Source organism: Elgaria multicarinata, chromosome 4 (genome assembly GCF_023053635.1).
Source record: "Elgaria multicarinata webbii isolate HBS135686 ecotype San Diego chromosome 4, rElgMul1.1.pri, whole genome shotgun sequence".
Taxonomy (NCBI): Eukaryota; Metazoa; Chordata; class Lepidosauria; order Squamata; family Anguidae; genus Elgaria; species Elgaria multicarinata.
The window spans coordinates 18,341,885-18,369,182 of NC_086174.1; the positions used below are offsets into that span (position 1 = coordinate 18,341,885).

At 44.5% G+C, this 27,298-nt stretch overlaps 1 protein-coding gene across 2 annotated transcripts in view; it reads left to right on the forward strand.

Annotated features, from left to right (window-relative positions):
* The first annotated feature begins 3,342 nt into the window (after nucleotides 1–3,342).
* FSHR (follicle stimulating hormone receptor) overlaps nucleotides 3,343–27,298 on the forward strand; it is a 110,106-nt gene continuing 86,150 nt past the window's right edge. For both annotated transcript variants that reach the window (XM_063125530.1, XM_063125531.1), the window contains exon 1: nucleotides 3,343–3,497. In XM_063125530.1, coding sequence (XP_062981600.1) covers nucleotides 3,343–3,497 — 155 coding nt within the window. The remainder of the gene's footprint in view (nucleotides 3,498–27,298) is intronic.

Sequence of the window (27,298 nt, forward strand, 5' to 3'; positions counted from 1 at the left end):
GAATGCTCTTCCAGAACATTTGAGAACTACAAATTCAACCGCAGCTTTTAAAGATCAGCTAAAAACTTTTCTTTTTCCTAAAGCTTTTAAAACTTGATTTTGTTCTGACTTTATACTGTTAGTTTTACCCTACCCAGTGCCGGTTTACCCTACCCTGTGCTTGTTTGCATTCTCTTCCCCTCCTTATTGTTTTATTATGGTTTTATTAGAATGTAAGCCTATGTGGCAGGGTCTTGCTATTTACTGTTTTACTCTGTACAGCACCATGTACATTGATGGTGCTATATAAATAAATAAATAAATAAATAATAATAATAATAATAATAATAATAATAATAATAATAATAATAATGTCAAGCAGGGTTGGTTTTATTTGCAGGGAATTGTATCCTTGGTTTGTTTGGAGGATTAGAAAAGCCACATAACCTAAATGGGCCCTGGCCAAACATTTAAAAACAGAGAGAGAAATGGCTGCAAAGGTCCTTGATGTCCTTCAAGCCCACACTTGAGTGACTCCACTTCAGCCCTTGGTGAATTATTGGTTTCAGTTGCATCACGACTCTTTGGAGTTTCCTATTCTGGGGTTCCCTGAAAGGCTGTTAAAGATCAAGCCTCAATTGCACAGCCATTCTTAGCACCTAAGCAACACCGAAAGCACATTCCCCGGGAGTAATCTCTCTTTGTCTGGCAGCAATTAGACCGCTTTCAGGTCAGACTACTGTGTGCCTGCTTGTTTGTTTATGTACACTACCGAAATTCTTGGCAAGCTTTGAAATTAATGGCAGCCGGTATTAGCTCAAAGGATATTTATGGGGCACCTTTCAGCGTGTATGATCTGGACGTGCTCGAAGCACAACAAAAGCTTTTCCACAAATAGCAGCTGACGTCATACGCCAGCGTCTGGACTGTGCCACTTTAGATGGCATTTGGGGGTGGGGGGTGGGAGGGGTGTCTCAAATCCTTGACTGCTCCCCCAAACCAACCAAAAATAAAATTCCATGAAAATAAAAACCAACCCTGCTTGATATACTAGTTTTCTACATGCATGGATTTTTATTTGATTTTTTTTTCATGGTTCGGAGGACTAACCCAGAAACTGGGGTGGAGGGATGTAAATCTGCCAGTAGGGATGTGCGAATCAGCCAAACTTGAGTCGTTGGTGTTCTCCGAATTCCACCTCGAAGCTTTTTCCAACTCAGGTTCGTATTGAATTCTGTGCTTTGCTTTCTCCTTGGCGCGGAGAATGTGGATAAGCAGACGTTTTTCTCCTTCTCTCATAATACTAGAACCCCATGGGGTCATCCCATGAAGCTGATGGGTGGGACATTCAGGACAGATAAAAGGAAGGAATTCTTCACACAGCACATAGTTATACTCTGGAATTCACTACCACAAGATGTGGTGATGGCCACTAATTTGGACGGTTTTAAGAGGGCGTTGGATAAATTCCTAGAGGAGAAGCCTATCAATGGCTACTAGCCCTGATGGCTAGGTGCTACCCCCAGTATCAGAAGCTGTAAGCCTATATACTAGTTGTTTGGGAACACAGATGGGAGGGTACTGTTGCACCATGTCCTGGTTGTGGGTTCCTGGCCAACGGCTGGTTGGCTACTGTGTGAACAGAGTTCTGGAGTAGATGGACCCTTGGTTTGATCCAGCATGGCTTTTCTTATGTTCTTTTTGCACTAAAATCCAGGTGTTGTTTTGTGCACATTTTTAAAAATTATGCAGTTTTCTGCCATTGATTAAAGTGTGTTTGTGCATATTTTTCACAAGTAGACTTTTTTCATGTGTTTTGGAATATGTGGATTTCAATCTCAGATCGCATTCAGATCAGTGTTTGGTTCTGAGAAGTGCAAACTAGGTAAATTCTAGTCCAAAATGGGCTGACACATATTTCTTATACGTGCCTACCTTCTGGTAGTGAGACCTAAATCAGCATGGTACAATAGCTAGAACACTTGGACTTTGACATGTTAGCACCTCCATTTTAAAGATTTAATGCACTGGGTGATGAGAATGATGTCTCCTTGAGACTCTGGGGAACTTTTGCCGATCAGTGCAAACAACACTGTCCTAAATCAGGGATTTAGTTACATCTGATAAGGCTAGAACCCAATGAGGTCATCCCATGAAGCTGATTGGTGGGAGATCCAGGATAGATAAAATGAAGTACTTCTTCACACAGTGCAATGCTAAACTCTGGAATTCACTTCCACAAGATGTGGTGATGGCCACCAATTTGGATGGTTTTCAAAGGGGATGGACAAATTCCTAGAGGAGAAGGCTATGAAAGGCTACTAGACCTGATGGCTATATGTTAACTCCGGAATGAGAGGCATTATGCCTATGTTCACCAGTTGTTAAGGATCATGGATGGGAGGATGCCATTGCACACATGTTCTGCTTGTGGGTTTCCCATGAGCAGCTGGTTGGCCACTGTGTGAACAGAATACTGGACTAGATGGACCCTTGGTCTGATCAAGCATGGCTTTTTATCTTCTTATGGGAGAACCAATGGCCGTTGAGATGCTGTTGGACTGCAACTCCCATTATCCCTGGTTGTTGGTCATGCTGGCTAGTGATGATGGTTGTTGGAGTTCAACAAAAGCTGGATGATCATGGGTTTCCTACCCCTGGGCTGGATGGACCAACATTCTCTGACTTGGCCTACTGTGGCATCATACATTCGCAGGGAGATTGCTCATCCTGGCCACATGCCTCCCTAAAACCACCTTGCTTTCTTGATCTGCATCTTTCTGTCTGCCTTTCCAGCTACGTAGAAGGCTACTCCCCTCCTTTTTCATGTTTGTGCCTTTCCAGCTACACCTTTTCCTGCAGGACTGAAGCCAGTCCAAGAGGCCAGACCAGGGTACAAGAAAATGGCCTGGAGGCCAAACAACGCCCATAAAACAAACCAGTCGGCAGAGAGCAAGGAGGATTCCAAATCCAAGTTAGCAAGCAAGGATACCCTGAGCACATGCAGAGTGCCAGGTTCTCTCAGTGGCACTGAAAATCCCCAGTAGATTTCTCTGTGAAACTGACATTAGAAGGCATGCGGGGGAGATCTCTCAAGCCAGTTTGAAAACCTTCCTCAGCGACATCGAGCATGGCAGACGAGTGCTCCAATTAGCAGGTGCAGCACTATCATCCTCCCCACCCCACCCGCTTCCCTGAGACACTGATGGAGTGTAGACCATGTGTAGGCAAGTTGTTCCTGGGACATCACGTGACTCACCACCACAGCCCTGGAAGGCGGGGCTTCAGTGGAGGGAGGGATCGTGTGAGGCAGGAGGAACTTTCCTTTCAGTGGCTCAGGGAGAGGGCAATGCAGAGGCAAGCATGGCTCTGCTTCGCCTCAGCCTCTTGCTTCTCTTGGGGGCTTGCTCAGGGTGCAAGCATCCCCTCTGCCGGTGCTCGGACAGGATGGCCTTCATCTGCCAGGAGAGCAGGGTGACCTCCGTACCCCGGGACATCCCCAGGAATTCCACGGAACTGTGAGTAAAGAAGGGGGAGCAGGCAAAGACACTGCCAAGTTCCACCACAGCTTTGGCTCCTGCCTGGGCTGATTCTGCTTTGATAAATAAATCCGGCCGGCCACTTTTTAGAGGAACTCCAACAGGGGTGGTTGACTCCTCCATGACCACTGGAACTCTTGACCATGCCTTCCCCCCCCCAAAAAAAAAACCCTACATTTTGCGATGGCTGAGGTCGGGAAAGATAAGGCGCTGGCTCTGATAAAGTTTTAAACTAAGTTTCCCTTGGTGGCAGCAAAAGGGTTTTCCCCCGCCCTCAAAGTAATTTATGTTAAAAAGCCTGGCACATCTTCCTAAAAGCGCTTGTTTAATGAGTGCAAGTAAAACTGAACAGAGTGTGGTTGCCAAAGAACAGCACACTGAACAGGAGAGTTGGAAATCTGGCAACATTTTCATCTGGGGAAAAAGAGCAAGCTACTAGCTTCTATGTAGAGATGCTATGTGTGTGTGTGTGTGTGTGTGTGTGTGTGTGTGTGTTTTCCTTCACAGCAAGAAGTTGGTGGTTTGCAAGTGTGCTTGCAGGGTACGCTGCGGAGTTTTTCTTAAAAGGCAGATGGGGAGGGGGAGTCTTAGATTAAGTTTTAAAAAGAAAACAAGCAAGCGGTCCTTATGGAGTGAAACAGAATGAGAACAGCTAATGAGAATAAATGGAGACAGCTCACTGGGTTAGATTTCTCAACTGCAAGTCAGTTTCTTAAAGTTCCCATTTATTTCACACAGACTGACACAGCCAGAGTTTTTTTATCGGATGTTCCCCCCCCCCCCACCAGTTCTGTAACACAAAGACTGCCACTGATACTTAACCATGTCATGGCTGAAATAAAACCATTGAGGTTTGTTCCTTGCCTTGAATGCACACTGCGGCTTCTCAGCCTGCCTATCAAAGTCATGTTAGTAAGAATATGGGCCAGTGTGATGCAGAAGAAGCTGGCATCACACGATAGACCTTGAAAAGGTACCTTGCAGTGCCATCCTAGACATGTCTCAGACGCAAGTGCCATTCAGCCCAATGGGGCTTACTCCCAGATATGTGAGTATAGGATTGCAGCCTTAATAAGACCACATCACTTAAGCATAATTACAAAGGATCTCCGCCCATGTCAGTGTAATTTTATGGAGATGGATTATCAGCAGTTTAACAAGGGAATGAACCCTGGCGAGCTGAATTTATTCCTCAGGTGGAAGATCTAGGCAAAGATCATATTCAGAAGCAAAACTCATTGAGGTTACATACAACAAAATGCATTTTACAGAATACATACAAAAAAGTTGTTTATAAAAAAACTGTCATTGCTCTGATAATATTAAATTGCGTAGCTTGGATAGCTCCTTTAGAGTTCTGGGTGGTTCTGATAGAAACCCAGGCCATTCCTACACCTGCTGTTTTCCCAAGTATCATCCCGGGATCATCCCTGTGCATGCAAATGACACACAGGGGATCCCAGGAGCAGACAAGGACGATCCCTCCATTTTCCTGGGATAATCCTTAGGTGTAGAAAGGGCCCTAGAGTGGATTCATTGCCCCCACTGACATCACAGCCACCAGCCTCCACTGATTCCTGACAATTGGCCTTGCTGGCCGGGGCTGAGAGGAGTTGGTCCAAAATGTCTGGAGGGCACTATGTTGGGGAAGTCTGCATTACATCTATTCATGTAAGAAAGGGCAAAAATAAACAGGTCGCTTGGTTTGTCAGAGAACTGAAAGTGAACTGAGAGAGACTTTAGCTCTCAGTGGTACAACCCAAACCTCTGCCTGGGTTGCACCACTTCAGACTGCAGGTGCGGGGCGGGGGTCTCACAGGATTAGAAAACTAGCACATCAGAGAGAACGCTAGGCTCAGTGAAGGCTGGTGGCTCCAATTTCGGTGGGGCTGTGAACCTATTCTGGGTTTCAGTAAGAATCAGCAAGAACTCTAAAGGCACTATCCAAAGTGCTGAATCCTAACCCCAAAATAGGTTCAACACCTTCGATATCGCCTTTAGAGTTCTGACTGGTTCTGACTGAAACCCAGAGCAGATTCGCAGCCCCACTGATATCGGAGCCACCAGCCTCCACTGGCATCCTATATACCAAGAGTGAACTTGTTTTTTGAGCACCGTCCTTGCCCAAGAGGGAAGCATCAGCAGTCTTGTCAGAATTCACCAGTTTGCAGAAGTATCTTATATATTTTTAAAAAATGTTAAGGGAAAAGTTAGGGTAAAACAGAACTAGAGAACATCCAAAATAATTCAATGGAATAAAGGGATGAGATCTGAGGATGCTGATTGGGGGGGGGGGGGTGTAGCTTTATTCCAAGAAGAAGCCCTATGAGGATCAATCTTTTTCAGCAATCTCTGCAAGCACTTATATTAAAACGAAAAACCAACCCCTGAACTGAAACACACAGGGCTACTGGCTCGGGATGAATCTACATATTTTTATCAGCTTCTTGAGACTTCATTTCTTTATTCCTGAGGAAAAAGTTTAAAATTCTAAAGGAGGGGAGCCCAAATTATCCCCATGGAGTCAAGCATGTTCAGCGGCCACAGAATACTGGCTTCCTGTGGGAAGGGAGGGGGAAGAAAACCGAGGGAGGGGAGTGCAATGGCATATCTTGGGAGAGGGCCTGGCTGGCCCGAACCCTGAGCATCCTGTTTGTTTTGTTGCAGGGCCCATGTGTACCCATGAACTTTTATTTTTCTATAAACTTCACTCTTCCTGATAATAAACCCCATGGATAGAAGAGATCTTTGTTTTCTTCCATTTGTGTGGAACCTGTCTGAGTCATTGCTCAGTGTGGTGTAGTGGCTAGAGTGTTGAACTGGGAGTCAGGAGATCTCGGTTCTAGTACTAAGATTGCAGTGCCTGAATTTGCTTTCCTTTTCCCCCTCCTCCTCCCTCCCAATCCCCTTTCCTTTTGTGTCATGTCTTTTAAATTGTAAGCCTGTGGGCAGGGACTGTCAAGAAATACTTTTGTAAGCTGCCGTGAGAGCCTTTTTTGGCTGAATGGCGGCATAAAAATGCTTAAATAAATAAATAAAATAAATAGTCCCCACTTGGCCATGGAAGCTCACTGAGTGACTTTGGGCCAGTCACAGACTCTGAGCCCAACCTACCTCACAAGATTGTTGTTGTGAGGATAAAACAGAGAGGAGGAGGAGGACGATTATGTATGCCACTTTGGGTTCCTTGGAGGAAAAAAGGAAGAATATAAATGTAATACTAATACTAATACTAATACTAATACTAATACTAATACTAATACTAATACTAATAATAATAATAATAATAATAATAATTCTCTAGTCCTGAGGACTGTCTAAACATCATCTTTACCTCATGGTGGCTGTGAATCAGCGCTGCATCGGTTATATGATGCAGCCGCTGATTTGCTGCCTCCACAGGGAAATAGACAAAGCTTCTCATTGAAAAAATCAAGGATTTACCCTGACTTTTCCTGCTGGAGCGAGGTCAGCACAGCTCTTCTGCCGTCTGTCCTTGCTCTAGTGTCGAGCTGGGGCCATTCTGGGGGGGGGGGCGACCTCTGATTGGCCGCTGGAAGCCGGGCAAGGCGCAGGGGGCAGGCCTGGCATGACCAAGGCCCGCTGGAAAACCCGCGCTGCCTCCTTCGTGGGGATTACCTGCCATCGCTGGGCAGCAGCAAACTTACAAGATTTAACGGCAGTGAAGCATCAAGGTAGCACGGTGACAGCAGACTAGTTTTGAAACATTTTCCCCCCTCAGATATTCTGCTTGAGGAACAGCCCACAAATTCTCTTCATGTATTGCTTTAGGCAAAATCCATGGACGGCCTAGAGATTCGCAGATCCACCAACACACACTTGCACACGCACACTTGAGGAAATTTCACTACTACTTACATAAAGTCCTTTGGCCTTCCTCTGAAACACCGTAGATGTTTCACCTGAGAAGGAACCCCCCTAAATCTGCTTCAGGTTTGGTTTGAGGATAAATTCCCCCCCCCTCTGTAAAATTAGTTCTCATCTGTTCCTCTCATCTGTTCCTATGTGAAACTAATCACTCAGCAATCCAAAATTGGAAGAAAGGCAGATGGGAGTGGGAAAGAGATAAAAAGTGGCCATTAATCAACCCCATTAATAAGCGGAGAGTCTCTGTGCCAAAAATATTTAGCAAAGAATGTTTGTGGGGGTTTTAGAATAACTATTTTAGCACAATGAGGGGATTGTGAAGAGCCATGTCACGCCCAGGCTATCCAAGTGGCCCTCGACCCCTGAATCTAGGAAGCAAATTGCCTTGCTGTGACATGGTTGCCTGCCAATAAGCCCAAAGCTAACGGAGGCCAGTCAGAACTCAAAAGGAGCTATCCAAAGTGCTGAACCCAATCCCCCAAATGGGTTCTGACTAGTTCTGACTAAAACCCAGAGCGGATTTACCACCCCACTGACATCGGAGCCACTAGCCACCACTGCACAGAGACACTTATTATTTGTCTATGGCCAAGGGATAGGCAACCTTTTGGGGCCATGGGTACGTCTGGCAATTTGAGAAACTGTCCTGGGCAGCAACACAAAATGGCTGCCGTAAGAGGTGTGGTAAAGGGAAAGTAACATGTCCAAAAGATTGAGCACAAGTCAGATTGGGTCTGAGCCTTTGAACGCACAGTTTCCAGCACCAACAAAAAGGTTACATCATGGCAATCCCAACTGCCAGTAAGAAAATGTGCCTTCTTTTTCTTTCTTTTTTAATGGAAGGGGAAGAGCATCTTGCTGGGTACCAAGAAAGGTATCGAGGGCTACACTGGTAGCCACGGATACCAAGTTGTCTGCCCCTGCTTTAGTCTTTTGACTAACCTTCCCAAATTTAGTGCCCTCCAGACGTGTTGGACTACAACTCCCAGCAACCCCCAGCCAGCCATGGAATTGGGCACCACTGCTAACATCTTATAATTGCAACTCAATCATAGAATAGCAGAGTTGGAAGGGGCCTACAAGGCCATCGAGTCCAACCCCCTGCTCAATGCAGGAATCCACCCTAAAGCATCCCTGACAGATGCTTGTCCAGCTGCCTCTTGGAGGCCTCTAGTGTGGGAGAGCCCACAACCTCCCTAGGTAGCTGATTCCATTGTCGTACTGCTCTAACAGTCAGGACGTTTTTCCTGATGTCCAGCCGGAATCTGGCTTCCTTTAACTTGAGCCCGTTCTTCTGTGTCCTGCGCTCTGGGAGGATCGAGAAGAGACCCTGGCCCTCCTCTGTGTGACAACCTTTTAAGTATTTGAAGAGATTGTTCTGTGAGATTGATCTCTAAAAATTAATAATAATGGGTAAATAGTCCCAGCCAAAGTTAAGCAGTTTTAAATAGAGATGGACACCCCAGTTGGGGGAAAGCTGGTGGAAAACCAACCTTTAGCCCTCCCTGAGGCCATCGGAAAGATGTGAGTGTGTGTTTCTTGAGCTAGAAAACAAGGTGGTCGCCCACCCATTTGCTCTGCGTCTTTCACCTGCCTTGCCCCAACCTATTCCTTCGTTTTGATTAGCTGACAGGAGCAATAGCCATACCCCTCTATTTTGCTCAGGATTTACATGTGTAGACTGGGATCCGAGCTGGCGGTGACCAAACAAGAAAGAGATCTTGGGGTCGTGGTGGACAGCTCGATGCAAATGTCCACCCAGTGTGCGGACGCTGTAAAGAAGGCAAACTCCATGTTAGGCGTTATAAGAAAAGGAATTGAGAGTAAAACTGCCAGTATCATACGGCCTTTATACAAATCTATGGAGAGATCACACTTAGGGCATGGCTAGACGAGGGGGGAAAGTAATATGTCCAAAAGGTGGAGGAGGAGGATCTCGCAATATGAGGATCGTGAGAGCCTCCCCCTCAGTCTACAAGCGGTGTGCGATGTCCCAGGAGGAAGAGGACATTGCGCCCGCCATTTTGTTTTTTGTTTTTTTATCGGAAAAGAGCACATGAGCATTCCTACAAAAAAGTGAGGTGTGTTTTTTTAAAAAAAAAACAAAAAAAACTCCCGCTCCCCCACCCCTCCCCCGATGGGCATGGAGCTCCTGAGGAGCTCCACGCCCCGTGCCCGGTCCCACACGTCCCACAGTCTCGGGATCACCCTGAGACTTCAGGAAAAGTTAGTTTTAAAGGGTAGGGCGATATCCCAGGGAAAGAGAGGGATCATCCCTCCCTGCTCCTGGGATCCCCTGTGCATCATGTGGATGCACAGGGATGATCCCCGGGGTATTGCCCCGTCTAGACATGCCCTTAGAATACTGTGAACAGTTCTGGTCACCACACCTAAAGAAAGGATATTATAGAGCTGGGGAAAGTGCAGAAAAGGGCAACTAAAATGATTAAGGGGCTGGAGCATCTCCCCTGTGAGGGAAGGTTACAGCAACTGGGATTGTTTAGCTTGAATAAAGGAGGCTAAGGGCAGACATGATAGAGGTGTACAAAATTATGCATGGTGTGTGGAAAATGCGGATAGGGAGACATTTTTCTCCCTCTCTCAAAATACTAAAACCTGGGGTCATGCCATGAAGCTGTTTGGTGGGAGATCCAGGACAAATAAAAAGGACTTCTTCACACAGCACATAGTTAAATTATGGAACTCATTACCACAAGATGTACCAATTTGGATGGCTTTAAAAGGGGGTTGGATAAATTCCTGGACAAGAAGGCTATCAATGGCTACTAGCCCTGATGGTTGTATGCTATCTCCACTATTTGAGGCAGTAAGCCTATGTGCACCATTTGCTGGGGAACATGGGTGGGAGGGTGCTGTTGCACCATGTCCTGCTTTGTGGGTCCCTGGTCGACAGCTGGTTGTCCATTGCATGAACAGAATGCTGGACTAGATGGACCCTTGGTCTAATCCAGCATGGCACGTCTTACGTTCTTGTGATCAGTGCACTGCTTTCTTTACTGGAGTTGGAAAGCTATTGATAGCAGTTGCGAGAGTTCCCTGCCCTCAATTAATTTGAAATATTCTTATGAGCTTCACAAGCAACCAAGATCTCAGGAGAAGGTTAGCCCTTTCTACCCAGTAACTATGTGTCTAGACAGGGATGTTGAGAAGCCTAAACAAAAAGGCGGAATGGATGACCCTGAGCGTTGATCTGCTTGCCCAGTTTTACCTCCAATAAATGATTCTTTTAAAACCCACCATCTTGTTGATAGCAAATCCTTTAAAGTGAATTATGCATTGAAAGGTTTGCATTCATCGCCCCGATATTTTTACAAGCAGTTTTGTTCAATTGTTTCTGCCCTTCTGTTCTCTGAAACATGAAAAACAGAGATGGGTACGTTTAGTTTAATTAAATTCCACACAAGTCTGATTTACCAACACATACCTCCTTACCGACCAAGGCCTTCTTAAAATATTCCAAACATTCACCTAAAAGTCCAAATAGGTTTACTTCTGGGAGGGCCCTCCAGCTGCTGTGGCAAACATCAGGTGGGGGCATTTTTAAAGGCATTAAATTCCCATAGTGTAAATCTTTGGGGGTATAGAAGACCCCACCTGATATTCTAAATCTACTTTGAAGTAGCTGCCCAAGCCTCCTCTATTTACTAAATGTTCTGTATTCAAAATTTGCAGGCTCTTGAGATTAGAGGTGTGCTGAAGCTTACCGCAAAGTTATGCTTCAGCATTTGTGGGGGGGGGGGGAGATGAAGAATGAAATTTCTTTAAGTTTGGTGGTGGGAGTGGCGAGAAAGTCCCATGAGTAGGATGACAGAATTGAAAAGGCCCTCTCCTCCATTGCTGCTCACTTCACTCCAGATTAGAGCTGTGCTGAATCTTTCAGAACAGTTCGATTTCAGCCATTTGGGGTGGGGGATGTTTGTGTTAAAAAAAATTTCCTGAGGATAGAGGTAGTGGTGGTGGTGTCAAAGATTTTAGATATTTTCTGAGATTGGGGTGATGTTGGTGTCAAAGTAGTAGTTGTTGTTGTTGTTGTTATTATTATTATTATTATTATTATTATTATTATTATTATTAATTTATTGCATTTTTATACAGGCCAACAGCCGAAGCTCCCTGGGCAGTTCACAAAAACTAAAACCTTTCAAAGTATAAAACAAACAGTATAAAAACATGATATAACATACACATTAAAAATTGATTAAAAACATCTTGATTAAATTGATTAAAAGTTCTTAGACATTTGCTGAGATTGGGGTGACGGTGGTGTCCAAGATCTTAGACATTTTCTGGGATTGGGGTGACAGTGGTTGCCACGACACAGGCTCTTTACAACAGGCCTGTCTGTGGACACTCCCTGCTCAAGCTAAGCGCTACCACTTTATGAGCCTGAGGTGAGGGACAAACATCACCTTTCTACAAACTATGTGGAGAAAGGGGTTAAACAGGAAAATTTTCAGGAATAAAATAATGTGCTGTGAATTATATGTGCTGATGGTGAATTAATGTCAGAACGGGTGTTATATGTATATAACTGCAGAAGATAAATGCCAAGGAGACACGTGGGACTTTTGTGGTAGTAAAACAAACTGAATAAAAAAATATTTCAATGTTCACAAACTTTGTTTCATAATAAAACTTTTCAGACCCTTGTTAAAACCTCTCATCCAATCCTTTCTCTCTTCTCATACACACTTTCGTTTCACTCACACCTTCACTCTTGAACTTTCTTTATTATCAGGATTGTTTAATATACACCAACTGACTATCTGCACACTACGCTCAAAAGACAACCCTCTTTACCCCGATCCTCTCATTCTCGCTCGAACCAATGTACTTTAAAAACACCCACCCCTATCACCTCAGTCATTCCTTTATATATCCTCCTCCCCCCTCCTAAGATATTCAATCTCCACCCAATCAGGTCAACATTCTAAACACAATAGATTTACCAATCCTAGACATACATTAGGGAACTGACTTCTGGGGTGTAATGCCACAGTGGTGTCAAAGCTTTTAGACATTTTCTGAGATTGGGGTGATGGTGGTGTCAAAGTTCTAAGAAATTGCATGGGATTGGGGTGGTGCTTATCAAAGTTCTAAGAATAGCTAATACCCTAGAAGACAGAAGCAAACTTCAAAATGATCTTGATAGGCTGGAGCGCTGCACTGAAAACAGAATGCCAAGTTCTACACATATGAAAAAGAAATCAAATGCACAGTTACAAGATGGGGGGATACTTGGCTTAGCAATACTACAAGCGAGAAGGATCTTGGAATTGTTGTAGATCACAAGCTGAATATGAGCCAATAGTGTGATGTGGCTACAAAAAAAGGAAACTCTATTTTGGGCTGAATTAATAGAAGTATAGCTTCCAAATCGCACAAGGTACTGGTTCCTCTCTATTCAGCCCTGGTTAGGCCTCATCTAGAGTATTGCGTCCAGTTCTGGGTTCCACAATTCAAGAAGGACGGAGACAAGTTGGAGCGTGTTCAGAGGAGGCCAACCAGGATGATCAGGGGTCTGGAAACAAAGCCCTATGAAGAGAGACTGAAAGAACTGGGCATGTTTAGCCTGGAGAAGAGAAGATTGAGGGGGGACATGACAGCACTCTTCAAATACTTAAAAGGTTGTCACACAGAGGAGGGCCAGGATCTCTTCTCGGTCATCCCAGAGTGCAGGACGTGGAATAAGGGGCTCAAGTTTCAGGAAGCCAGATTCCAGCTAATAATGTGGCCTTAGTTACAAGGCCATACTAGTGTACCTGGATATTTAAAAGTGATGAGGAGAAGGAGGAGGAGGAGGAGGAGGAGGAGCAGGAGGAGGAGGAGGATTATTACAACTACTACTCCTACCCCAACATCCTGTTTCCATGTGTGCACAGCAGCACATGAAGGCCATAGCCTCCCACTACTGTTTGCCATTCTCTCAGCAATTGGCATTCATTGGCAGACACAGTGGGTCTACGGCTAATAGCCACTGACAAATCCCTGCGCCATGAATTTATCCACTATCCTACTAAAGCTAGAGCTGAGCTGAACTTTTACGTATGTATGCCCTGGAATGACCCTAGGCCTAGGGCACTTGGGGGCATTTGAAATGGTGGCCAGGCTACCAATGCAGCTACTATTGAAACCACTTGCATAGCAGGGGTAAGAAACTCTTAGAGGGAAATGCCTTGTCCTGTATTCGGCTTACCTGGCCACGGGGATGCTGTGGCGGGGAGGGACAGTGGAGAGAGAGAGGCAGCAGATCGCCGTTGGTGGCAATCAGATGGTGCCGCCTGCTGCTGGTGGGGCTCACAAAGCATTATTAGCCAGGGGGGCGACTTCCCAGCATCTTCAAAGCACCCCTCCTTCCCTTCTAATTATTATTATTATTATTATTATTATTATTATTATTATTATTATTATTATTTCTTACCCACCTCTTCCTCTGGATCGAGGCAGGGAACAACATTGAATACAAAAATACTGTAAAATACAAAAATACAAAAATACTGTAAAATACAAAAATACTGTAAAATACATAAAACTGATTAAAAACGTATAAAACCAGTACATTATTAAAATCTTAAAATCTTTTAAGACATCTTAAAATTCGACTGGGTATGCCTGCTGGAAGAGATCAGTCTTTATGGCTTTTTTAAAAATTTGGAAAGACTGGCGAATCTCTCTCGGCAGGCCATTCCACAGTCTGGGAGTGGCAGAAGAGAAGGTCGTCTGGGTAATGGTTGTCAGTGTGGGCTCTGTTGTTCATCCCTTCGGGCGCCGAGTAAGAATTTTTGCCTAACAATTGGCTGGGGCTGTGAGTCCTTTTGCCTACATCCCACTGTAAGTGGGACGGGAGTGTCTTTGGGCAAATCTGGTTTAGGTTTCAGTTTTTAGGTCAATTGGTCACAGTTTTCCAGGTATGGTGGTAGGGGCAGGCACGGTTAGGGGCATCCAGGATGGTGATCCTTCTGAGGCACCATTTTGGTGACAGGCGATGCCTTCAGAGGCCTGCTGCTGAAGGTTTTGCGGTCCCAGTGGGGATAAATGTTACCTGTGAGGCCAACTCAGTTAGGCTGACCATATGAAAAGGAGGACAGGGCTCCTGTATCTTTAACAGTTGTATTGAAAAAGGAATTTCATTTTGTGTCATTTGTATATATGTGTCATTTGTATATATGGGGAACCTGGTGAAATTTTCTCTTCGTCTCAACAGTTAAAGCTGCAGGAGCTATACTAGAGTGACCAGATTTAAAAGAGGGCAGGGCACCTGCAGCTTTGACTGTTGCGACGAAGAGGAAATTTCTCCAGGTTCCCCATACATACAAATGAGACCTGCTGAAATTCCCTTTTCAATACAACTGTTAAAGATACAGGAGCGCTGTCCTCCTTTTCATATGGTCACCCTAGCCAACTCGCCTCACCCACCCAGCATTTCATGTCCTGGGGTGGGGTTATAGATGCCACCCTGCAGGCATAGAATGTTTTCACCTGATATTCCTGGCATAGATTAGTGGCCTGCCCAGGTATTTCCACCTTGCAGATTTTGAATAAATGTGGACCAATTTTCATACCATACACACATGTCTTGTCTCTTTATTCCCCCTTCCTTTCACCCATAAAAATAGAACCTGTTAATGATGAGCCTCAGCCCTGAGAAACAGTTGGAGAATTTTTCCTCCACATGGAGAAATTTGGTGAAATGGTCGTCCCCATCCACCCACATGGACACACACAATTTTGCTAACCACAAATAGGGTAGATAATTTCAATATGCCCTTTACGCACAGCTCTAATAAAGCCATTGGAGAATGTGGTTATCCCCGCATCTTGTGGTGGAGAATGCCACAATTCAATTATGCATTGTAGGAACTAGTGTGTTCTTTGGATTGTCCTGACCCTGTGAGTCTATTTGCAAAGTGGGCCTTAAGATGAAATGCCCACCCATATAGCAGGGATGCATTAACTACCTCAAGCTGAACAAATCCTGGAAATAACACTGATCCATTCTACAGTAACGAAGACTTATCAGAAATCTCAAGCACAGAGCTTCCTGCGTTCGCGACTCCGACGGGTGAGGAAACAAGGACGCCGTGTACTTGATGAAAGTTCCTTGAAACAAATGCTCAAGACAAATGGCCCCCAAAAGGAACAAACAGTTACTTAAAGACAGATAGAAAAGGCTCTGTAAACAGCATTATCCCCTTTCATCCTCAAGGAGGAAGGGTGATATTTGTTTATCTACTAATTTACTTATTGATTTTCTTTGGAAATCTTATTACGTGAAAAAAAAATGTGGCGCTTTTCTCTCCAAAGCATTTATTGTACGCTCGGGATTCCTCACTCATGGTAATTTGAGGGTGCTTTATATGAGGTTGGTAATGTAGGGTGACCATATGAAAAGGAGGACAGGGCTCCTGGATCTTTAACAGTCGCATAGAAAAGGGAATTTCAGCAGGTGTCATTTGTATACATGTCGCACCTGATGAAATTTCCTCTTCATCACAAAAGTTAAAGCTGCAGGAACTATACTGCAGCTATACTGTGACCAGATTTAAAAGAGGGCAGGGCACCTGCAGCTTTAACTGTTGTGATGAAGAGGAAATTTCACCAGGTTCTCCATATATAAAAATGACACCTGCTGAAATTCCCTTTTCAATACAACTGTTAAAGATACAGGAGCTCTGTCCTCCTTTTCATATGGTCACCCTAGGTAATGGAAGGTTAAGTAATGGAATATACAGAAGAGCAGAGAAGAAAACCCCTTGGGGATTCCAGCTGCTTATGAACCAAGCCTGCTTCTGACCACATAACGTTATATTGATGCTTTTTCGTCACGCAATAGAGTGACATGAAACACTAGGGGCTTACTTTCAGAAAGAGAGAGGGATTTGGAGCTCATCAATGGATAAAGCTTTAATCACCTCCATTATATAAAAGGTGCAATCCACCACCACCACCCAATTGATTCACCCACCCATCCTCTCCTTTCACCTGAAGCACTTGGAACCTCTCATTTTCCATTCTTAGTCTACTTTTCTTCTATTAGGTTTGCAAAAGGAAGAGTATTTCACCATCATGTTACAATCAGTAAATTTAAAAAGAGCTGAGGCACTCTCTCTCTCTCTCTTTCTCTCACTCTCTCATTTCCGCATTTCAATTACAGATAAATGTTAGATCAGTTATAGTCCCCAGGGTCTGCACACAGCATAATAATTTGAAACATGTTACAGTGCACGGGAGATGCTTCTGTACTAGTTTTGCTACTCAGTTCTGCTCTTCCAGGCAATTTGTGTGTGTGCCAATATAGTTCTAGAGTACAGCCTTCTAAAAGGATGGTGCTGGAATTATATTTTCTTTTCACACCAAATTGTTTGGAGGGACGGGAGGCTGTACTTGAGGAGGACACAGTCGATCTGCCCAGCCTAGCCAAAGCCCAAAGCAAGCTTTCCCACGTGGATATCCCGAAGCTGCATGAGGGGCTACAGACACACAAATAGGAGCTGAGTATACAGTTCCCTCTGTTTGCTGATTTACTGCATTTATATCCTGCTTTTCCTCCCAAGATCTGAGGATTTCCCTTCCCTCTCCCCATTTTAGCTTCACAACAACCCTGCGAGGTTGGTTGGGCTGAGAGATGGTGATTGCCCAAAGATCAACCAGTAGATTTTCTGGATCAATGGGAATTTGAAGCCAGGCTTCTCTGATCCTAGTTCAAGATTCTAGCCATTATACCACACTGTCTCTCCTCACGCCCAATCTAGCTACTGGGACTGTGCAGGTGGAGCCCTTTTCACAAAGCAACCCTGGCCCCGTTCAGCTGTTGAAGACAGGGCAGGGACTGAATTCAATCCTTTGCTTTCTCCACTCAACGTGGGCTTACTTAGATCAAGTTGCTGTTGTTGTTGTTTGGAGTGGGGTGGGAAGGCCAATGCTTTAGGACTATGAAGAGATGACACACAGATCAGCTGTTTTGGATGACAACTCCCATCATCCCCAGCTGAGGATGCTGGGAGTTGAGGTCCAACACATCTGAAAGGCCTCAAATTGGGGAAGACTAATACGCATGATGGATGATGATGATGATGATTACTCCAGAGAGGGTAAAACCCCAACCAATGGGGTCAAACTACAAGAAAAAAGGAAGACTAAGCGTTAGGAAGAATGTCCTGAAGGTGCAAGCTGCTCAGTAGTGGGAAAGCGTGCCTCAGAAGGTGGGGGACTCTCCTTCATCAGATGTTTTTAAGCAGGGGCTGGATGGCCACCATGCAGGGATGTTGTAGTAGTGAATTTCTTGCATCAGCAGGGGGTTGGACTGGATGACCTCTGAGGTTTACCAAGTCATTTTGCTGCCTGAGGCAGAGCAGCAAATGATGCCTCCACACACACCACAAGTCAAGATGCACACTATCCAGAACTAGATGAAGTGTTTTGGAACACGAGGCGGAAAATCCCACAAACATCTGTCTCCATCCCTGGCAGCAAAAATACAACAACAATAACCAAGTAAAGCACTAACAATTTGCTGCTCTTTTATGACACCCAAAACCTACAGCCCCAAAGGGCCAGACTAAATCTCCTTCTTTAATCGCAGCCATGCTTGATTGACTTGCTTACTTACTTTAGTGTAAGTGGACACGGACCCAATTCAGATCAGGATGATGGTAACTCAGCAAGGGGATTTCAGCTTCCCCCCACAACCATTTTTGGCCCCCAATCAGCCCCAATGTAATCCAATGAAAGCTGAGGGGGGATCCCCCAGTGAAATCCAATGGAGACCCCTCCACCAGTAGAATCAAACGACTGGATTCTAAACTCCACCCCTTGGGGGGGTTAATTTTGGGCAAAAAATGAAAGGAGGAAAACTGAAATCCCCCCTCCCAAATTGACATTATCCCAATCCAAATCAGGTCTGTGCACACTTACATGAAAGTAAGGGTAGGACATAGTTTGGCCCTGTGGCAACTGTGACACTCTGCCTTGTGGTAGGGCTGGACCTGCTTCCAGCTCTAAGCATCTATGATTCTGTCAGTCCTGAGACTCAGGATAAGGCTGTATGTTGCATGCAGTTCTGTGATTCTTCTTTTCTAACAGGTTTGCTTGCAACACTAGGGTGACCATATGAAAAGGAGGACAGGGCTCCTGTATCTTTAACAGTTGCATTGAAAGGGGAATGTCAGCAGGTGCCATTTGTATGCATGCAGCACCTGGTGAAATCCCCTCTTCATCTAAAGAGTTAAAGCTGCAGGACTCCTGCCCTCTTTTTCATATGGTCACTTTACGAAAGAAGGCAGGGCTCCTGTATCTTTAACTGTTGTGATGAAGAGGGAATTTCTCCAGGTGCTGCATGCATACAAAGGACACCTGCTGAAATTCGCTCTTCATCACAACTGTTAAAGACACAGGAGCCCCATCCTCCTTTTCATATGGTCACACTATGCAACACAAAATAGCAGTTGGTGGCCTCCAGACTGTGGGATTGGCTGAGAGGATCAGCGGAGAGACAGGGCTGCTCAACCTTTTCTCTCCCTGCCTTCTGCCCACTCAAAATGTCTCTCACACAGAGACTCGCTGCTTTCCCATTTGCACAGGCAAATGTAGAGTCCATTTCTTCAGTAGAGGCCAGTGATTCTGACACCACTGGGATGCTGAATCTGTTCTGGGTTTAGACATGGGCCATAGCTAGACCTAAGGTTTATCCCTGGATCATCCAACGGTCAAACCTGTTCACCTAGGTGACACACAGCGTATCCAGTGCTCAGGCAGGGGCAAACCCTGGATGATCCCAGGATAAACATTAGGTCTAGCTGTGGCCTGAATCTGCTCTGGGTTTAGACCAGTCAGCAGTCTAAAGGAGCTACTGGCTCTGACTGAAACCCAGAGTGCATTCACCGCCCCACTGAGATTGGAGCTACTATCCTCCATTCCATATCCTTCGTGTTGCATGGAGAAAAGCTGTGTCTGTGTGAAAAGGATTCAATAATTCCACACACATGCTGCCGCTCTGCTGCCTCCACACTCGAATTTGAAGCTATCCTTTGCGGCCTTGAGTGTATTTTAAAAATAGCCACCTTGGGTGGGGGACGGAACTGCATGTCACATCCACATGAAGTTTGCCCTCTGTGAATTGCAGGACGTTGTCCAATTTAGAATAAAATAGACTTTCGTTTGTTTCCTCTTTGTGATATTCATGAATTCTTCTGGTTCGGAGGGGGAGGGGAGCAGAATTCCAAATTTAAAAGCAGTCTTAATTATTAATGGTACAGATATATTTCTCTCGTTAAAAAAAAAAAAAAAAGAAAAGACTCCAGAACTATTTGCCTTCCATGAGAGGAAATGTTCCATTCACAGAAGTCGTTCTGCTCAAGTTGGGGGTCTCCCCCCTTTCTCCCACACCACAGGTCACCCCATTCAGCCGGCCTCCTGGCTTTCTCTGTGTGGCATTTTCAAGGGGCTGCAGGGGCTGCTATTGGGAAGGAAAAGGAGGGGAGGGGAGGTCCAGCTCAAGCAGTGCAGTTGATCCAGCACCAATCTGGATCCAACCCATGATGTGGCTTCCTTTTTCACCCTTGGAAGCTGCATGCAATAAGCCCAACATTCAATCTCTGCCTGATACCTCCAGTTCAAAATAGTGCAAAACAGGTGCTAGAGAGGAGCGCTCTCTCTCTCTCTCTCTCTCTCTCTGCCTGAATCCCCAGAGAACTGCTGCCAGTCAGGGTGGACAATACTGGGTTAGATAGACTAATAATCTGTTTTCAGTATAAGGCCACCTCACATGTCCAAAGGAATTAGGCGGCCACATTAAGAACACGTTTCTCCCAGCAGGCAGGCTAAACTGGCCTCCTTGCTGGAAACACAGAACAGAACGCCTTCAAGGAAACTCTCTTGCAGGTGCTGGAACAACCCCCGTGGCCTCGGTCCTTATTTTCTTGCTGATAAGACCCGGCTGCATTCCTTCAGCTTGGAGGACATCAAGCAGCCAGATCTCTCCCTAAAACCAAGGCTGCGATCATTTGGCAGCACATAGCTGGAGGAAGGGAGAAAGGAAAGAGGAGGACTAAGAGGAGTCTCAAAATCTTGAGCAAAGAGTAGAGATTTAGGCCAGGCAGAAACAGTGATTTGACCCAGAAATTGTGAAATCGACTCAGTAATTCGTAGGGCTGTGCATCACCACTGCAACCCACTTTGGAGGCCGATTCAGAGCTTCCAAATTGGCCTCAAACCATCTCGGCCAGATCTGGATCTGGTTCAACCCACTTCAGGCTGCTTCAGCCCAGTTTGGTACTGATCCAGATTTGGACCGAAGCGGCCCACTTCGGTTTGAGATTCAGATCTAGAACCGAAGCGGTGCACAGTCCTAGTAATTTGAGGAGGAATGTTTTTTTATGAAAGAGCCCCTCTTCCCCAAATAGTGCCTTCAAACACTTTGCTAAGCTCAGTGGGGCATACTTCTGATTAGACATGCTTAAAACCAGGGCCAGCCTTACTTATTCAGCAGAATGAGGTGGCTGCTTCAGGCGGCAGGAGCTATAGGGGGGGCAGTCATGAGGTGATGGAGAGATGTTGCCCCACTGAAGGAAGATTCACCTGCCAGGCTGGTTGCCTTTTGGGCATGGAATCTTCAAAGCACAACATTATGCAGCTACAGGGATAGTGGAGGACTTTTATCGGGTGCTTTAAGAAGGCAACAGTGGGTGAAATAGAACAGTACTTTCCCTTCCTCTCCTCCTCACTGCATCCTCCCATGGCCCGCTCCAAATCTGTTCTGGAGCGTCCCTCAACCCCCCAGAGCAGATTTTGAGGACTTGTCGAGGCTGCAGGGAGAAAATCACCTCCTCCCCATTCTTGTGATGGAACCGATTGTGTCAGCAGGAGGAGTTAATTGGATACCACCCAGCTATAGTTACGGGGAACGGAGGGGTAGAGCTTTGCATATTACAGAATGTCACTCAAGAAAAGAAAATATCTACAGTTTAGGGATAAACTTGGATTTACTGAGCAGAGAATCTCAGAGAATTATAAATTGCCACCGTGCTGCGATTTAGTTAGTTCTATTTATATCGCATCCTTCAGGGAGGGATGCTTTGACAATAACATTAAAAACAACCCACAATAAAATACAAGGCATAAGTATCTAATAAAACCAATAGATAATCAGTAGGAAAAACAAATAATCAACAGTAGATCCCTTCTTTTCACTGCTTTGGAAACGAACCACTCATAAATGCCTGAGTAAGCAAATGGGTCTTAGGCCACAGCTAGACCTAAGTTTTATCCCTGGATCATCCAGGGGTCAAACCTGTTCATCTAGGTGACACACAGGGGATCCAATGCTCAGGCACGGGTGAACCCTGGATGATCCCAGGATAAACCTTAGGTCTAGCTGTGGCCTTAGTCTGGTGCTGAAATGTTTGTTAATTTGGCACCAGACATACCTCTTGGGAAACAGCATACCACAGTTGTGGTGCCACCATGGAGAAGGCCCTGTCTCGTAACACCACTCAATGCAATTCCCCCAGTGGTGTGACAATGAGACCAACTTCCCCAACAGATCTAAGGACACACTGGTACAGGGAGAGGCATCCCTTAAGAATGTGTTCTGCAGGTACAGAACAGATCTACAAAGTCTCTGCAGTTTTATCTTCTTTTCAAGTGACAAAATATTTGCACTCAAAAAGAACAGGACCAATTTTTCAGAAGGTACTGGTAAAATGAGAGTGATGGTCAAGGAAGACTGCGGAATGAGTAGATTGTTAATTGCATGTTCAATCTACAAAAAAAAAAAGATCTGAACATTCAATACAATTGCATGTATGATTGAGACACCTGCCTCGAAGTTTAGATGTACTCAATTTTAAATTGAGTGCTTGCATTATTTGTTATTTCAGGAGGTTTCTTCAGCATATTCCTCTCTCATTTCTATTGTGAAATCCTTGACCGCCACCAGTAATTGTTTAAGAATCTCTAGCTAGAAGATCTGCTGGGGTGCTTCAAAGAGCACCAGTGTGGTGTAGTGGCTAGAGTGTTGGACTGGGAGTCAGGAGATCTGGGTTCTAGGCCCCACTCAACCATGAAAGCTTGCTCAGTGATTTTGGGCCAGTCACAGACTCTCAGCCCAACCTACCTCACAGGGGTGTTGTGAGGATAAAATGGGGAGGAGGATTATGTAAGCGGCCTTGGGTTCCTTGGAGGAAAAAAGGCAGAATATAAAATAAATAAATAAATAGTAAACTCTGATTGTAAGGGTGTATTAAACCATCATAGTATTATTAATAATAATAATAACAACAACAAAAACAACAAGGACAATAATATTAAGTGGAAGCTATGCAAACTAATTGTGTATGAGATTATGCAAACTCTACTTTTATTCTTCACATTCTTTTAATAAGCCTTTTTTCCTCTTTTGATACTCCAGTATTGTGTACTTTGGGTGATGTTAAGAGATTCAGTAGAGGGAGAAAAGGCAAAGGTTTGGAAAACTTCACATACTCTGCCCTGAATAATAGTTTTCTAACTCTTGCCTCCAAGGTGAGCAGTCAAGATAAGGTACTGGACCTGAGGTCATCTCATTATTTATTATTTATCGTTTGCCGTCATTTGGCAAAGTTCTCCACATCCAATAATCGTTATAGGGTATGTGTCACTGCTGGGGAAATAGGCTCTTTCTGGCTGAAAGGAGAATAACTTCTACAACCTGTTTGAATCACAAATGCCAATTTGTTTCTTGGGTTGAAATTTTGGCTGGGATACTGTCAACACTACGTTTCTACCAAAAGCAGAGTGAATTGTATTGCTGGCGATAAGGAGGACATTAGCTTGCCGCAGAACATTATGAAACGAGTTGCAGAACATTATGAAACGAATGAATAGAAATGACTTCTGAGTGGGGGAAATGTAAATGTCTGTCAAAGGTTCAATGTTGTGTTCTCGAAATTAAGCACCAGGCAGAGGAGGGGGCAGAAAATCCTGCTAGAAGCAGAGAGATAAAAAAGAATGTTGATGGGGGAATGAAGGCTGTTCTTTACCCTTACCTTGCCGACTTATCTATACGTCAGCCACAACATTGATAAGAACACTATATGCTATGTGGGCCAGTAATTCCTAAACTCTGTGCTCCAGGAGAACAACTCACAGGCCATAAGTAATGCATCGTTTAAATACTGAGAGTCTCCTTTGAGCCCTGAGTACCCAATCACAGGGAAGGCTCCCTACTGTGAAACCCTGACTCGTTGCTCTGGCTTTGCCTCCTGCTCTGCACAGGGACAGCCCTACCATGAGGCAGAGCGAGTCAGCTGGTTTGCCATGTCATGAAACAGCAGCAAATTATTAGTTACTTAATTTATTATTGTTGTATATTTACTGGAGGGGAGGGAGAGAGGCACTTGTGGGCTTTTCTGCATCAGGAACCAAAATAATATGACCAGTCTTGGGTACTATGTGTCTTGACCAGAGCCGAGTCCTGGAAGGAACCGGTTGGTCAATCAGGTGCTTGAGGAGGAAGCTATGATCATCAAGGCAAGGGTCTCAGTCAGTCGACAATTACGCCCAGTAAACAAGATTACAGCAAGGCAGAGGTTCCTAGCAGAAACGGAATCAAGGTCAAAGAAAACTGGAGAACATCTAAGGCCTTAGCTAGACCTAAGGTTTATCCTGGGATCATCCTGGGGTCCCCTGTGCGTCATTTACATGAACAGGGATGACCCTGGGACGATCCCAGGATAAACCTTAGATCTAGCTAAGGCCTAAGATAATTCAACGGAATAAAGAGAATAAAGAGACGAAGTCTATTGGGAAAAAAACATGTGTGGGCTTGTTCTAGGGATGGGCAAACTCCCCCAAGTTCTATTTGAGCTCTGTTGACTGGACTCATGCCAACTGCTTGACCCTGGTGTACATGTGGGGCAAGTTGCTAGATGGTCTGTGGGAGCCCAGCAAGAGCTCGCGTCTTTCTTTTCTTTTTGTCCACAAGCTGCAATTTGTACAAATTTGTGGCTGAGAATATTTACAGAAATCAAGATTTGCACAAAATCACATAAACTGCATAAACATGCAGCCGTAAAGGACTATTTATGCCTGCAATTTTGCACAAATTGTGCCATTTACGACTGCAAATTTGTGCAAATCGCAATTTCCATAGATGTTCACAGTCACAGATTTGCGCAAATCCAGATTTGCACAAATTCTAATTTGCACACACATGCACACAGAAAAACAAACAAACCAGGAAACCACAAGCTTGCCCAACTCCACACACCCCAAGTTGAGCCAGTTCAGGAATCCACAAGCTGGCATCCAGGGGGACAAGCTGGCAAAAACTTGCCAAGCTCCACCTCCAAAAACAGATTCCTCAGACATCCCTAGTTTATTCCAAGAAATAGCCCTATTTATTTTGGCCTTGAGTATGGGCTTTCTTCAGGGGTCAGTTTTAATATATATAAAGATAACTGCAGGGAGATCACAGCAGGCATTTATAAATGCTCTTCCAAAACATTTGAGAACTACAAGTTCAATCGCAGCTTTTAAAGCTCAACTAAAAACTTTTCTTTTTCCTAAAGCTTTTAAAACTTGATGTTGTGCGGACTTTATACTGTTAGTTTTACCCTACCCTGTGCCTGCTTACCCTACCCTGTGCCTGTTGGCATTCTCTTCCCCTCTTTATTGTTTTACTACGATTTTATTAGATTGTAAGCCTATGCGGCAGGGCCATGCTATTTACTGTTTTACTCTGTACAGCACCATGTACATTGATGGTGCTATATAAATAATAATAATAATAATAATAATAATAATAATAATAATAATAATATCTTGGGAGAGATCACAGCAGGCATTTATATTTATATTTAAACTGACCCCTGAAGAAGGCCCATACTCAGGGCCTAGACACTTAGGGCTACTTCTTGGAATAAAACCACATAGATATTTTTCCCAACATCCTGAGACTTTATTCCATTAGGAGTTACTAACACCTCAGACAGCCGTCTCCAGGAGCAACTAGGTTGGGGTAGCTCCTTGTGAGAAGGAGTTGTTGTTCCAGCAAGGAGCTTATAGCAATTGAGGCCCTGAGTTGTCTGGTCAGCTCATATCTCTCAGAAGCTCTGCCTCCTACTGGGTACTGACTACAACCTTAAAGGGCCCATGCTCATTTCTGCTGCCTTAAGTGCCTATGCAGCTGAGGGGAGCTGAGAGTCTTTGGGGGCTGAGGTTGATGGGAGGACCAAGTTCTTGGGTCCGGGGAATGCATCAGTGGTTCTGGAAGGTCGTCCTAGGAGTGGGAAGACTGACTGAGTAAGTAAATGGGCAGCCTGAGTAAGTCTTCCACACTATGTTACTGCACCTCCATTTAAATAATAATAATGTCTAAATTTGCATCTATAACTATAAATTATCATATGCAAATTTCATGCAAATTGGTGTCTCATTAAGTCCTCTTTTTTGGTGATTCACAAGTGACCACCTTACTTGGAAGACCAGGTGTGCCCCCATTGGTTTTTCTGGTCAGCTGACTGTATTCAGCCTAGAACTGAAGCTCAGAAGGTATCCTTGGATAGCCCTGTTGGATCAGGCCAACAGGCCATCCTGTTTTAATGAAATCTCCAATTCTAAATCAGTTGATCTGAATCATCAGCTGGAAATGTGATCACCACATCTTGCCAGGAAAGTTCCAAATCTTGGAGAAAGGGGCATCTTCCAATTTATGGGAGGGGGGAGATCAGCCACTTGGAACCCATTTTACAGTTTGACTTTTAGAGAGAGAGAGAGAGAGAGAGAGAGAGAGAGAGAGAGAGAGAGAAGGGAGAAAGAGCTGTGAGTTGGCTGAAGCATCATCAACTTTGGGGTGCATTTGTTCTCCTTGGGGATGTGGGAGCCTTTGCATCACCTTTCCAACATTCTTTAATCTTCTTTATATTGGTCCAATTCCCTATTCTGGGTCCTTAACAAAGCAGAAAAGAGATTCTTCAAACACATTCTTGGAACAGTGAAAAAGGACCAAGGTCTTTTGAACTATCATCTATTTCTGCTCTGAATTTGAGAAAATGGAAGGTTCTGAAGACCTCCATATCTGGAATGAGGAATGGTGAGACCTGCTGAATGTTCCCCTAACCCCATTAGCATTGATGGGATCAGCACGGGTTGTTGAAAAAGAACACAATAGAAAAAACACACCCATTGATTTGAAACCAATAAAGGAACGGTTTTAGGACCTTCTTTTCTCAGTGTGACAGTTGGTATTCATTCCAGTTATCTTATTTCACAGCACTGGGAGTGTGCGGTGATGACAAATGGATCTCAAGATATTGAGAGCTCAATTGCCAAGGTCAATCGTCAAGGGAAATGTGCATGGCCACAAAGAGAACTTTGCTGTTGCATATTTTATTTTAAAAGGGTGTATACAGTAGTTACTGGGGTTAATGTACCAGCCAGCATACGTCCCGGCATTTGTCAGTAATAACACAGCATCTATCACAAGGCAAGGTTAGCCTGCTTCTGTATTCTTAGGAACCACTCTATTTCGTAAATAGGGATTCAGTAGTCAGAAATGCATCTTGTTTGCTAATTCATGAGTAGCAAGTGTCATAATAAAGTTGAATACCCTGTATCAGGATGTTCATGGGCTCAGTCATAGCATTGCATCCAAAGATGTATATTTCTATGTTGCACATGTGCCACACAGATCTAGCTAGAAGTGTTTGGGATCATTTTTGTATCTACAGCTGGATGTTCCAGCACTCTTGAATTTAAATGCAGAAGGTCTTTTTATTATTATGAACTGGAAAGTCTCTCTCTCTCTCTCTCTCTCTCTCTCTCTCTCTCTCTCTCTCTCTCTCTCTCCACCCCCCTCTTTTGTAAGAAACTGTGATTTGGACTAGTTTTAAAAA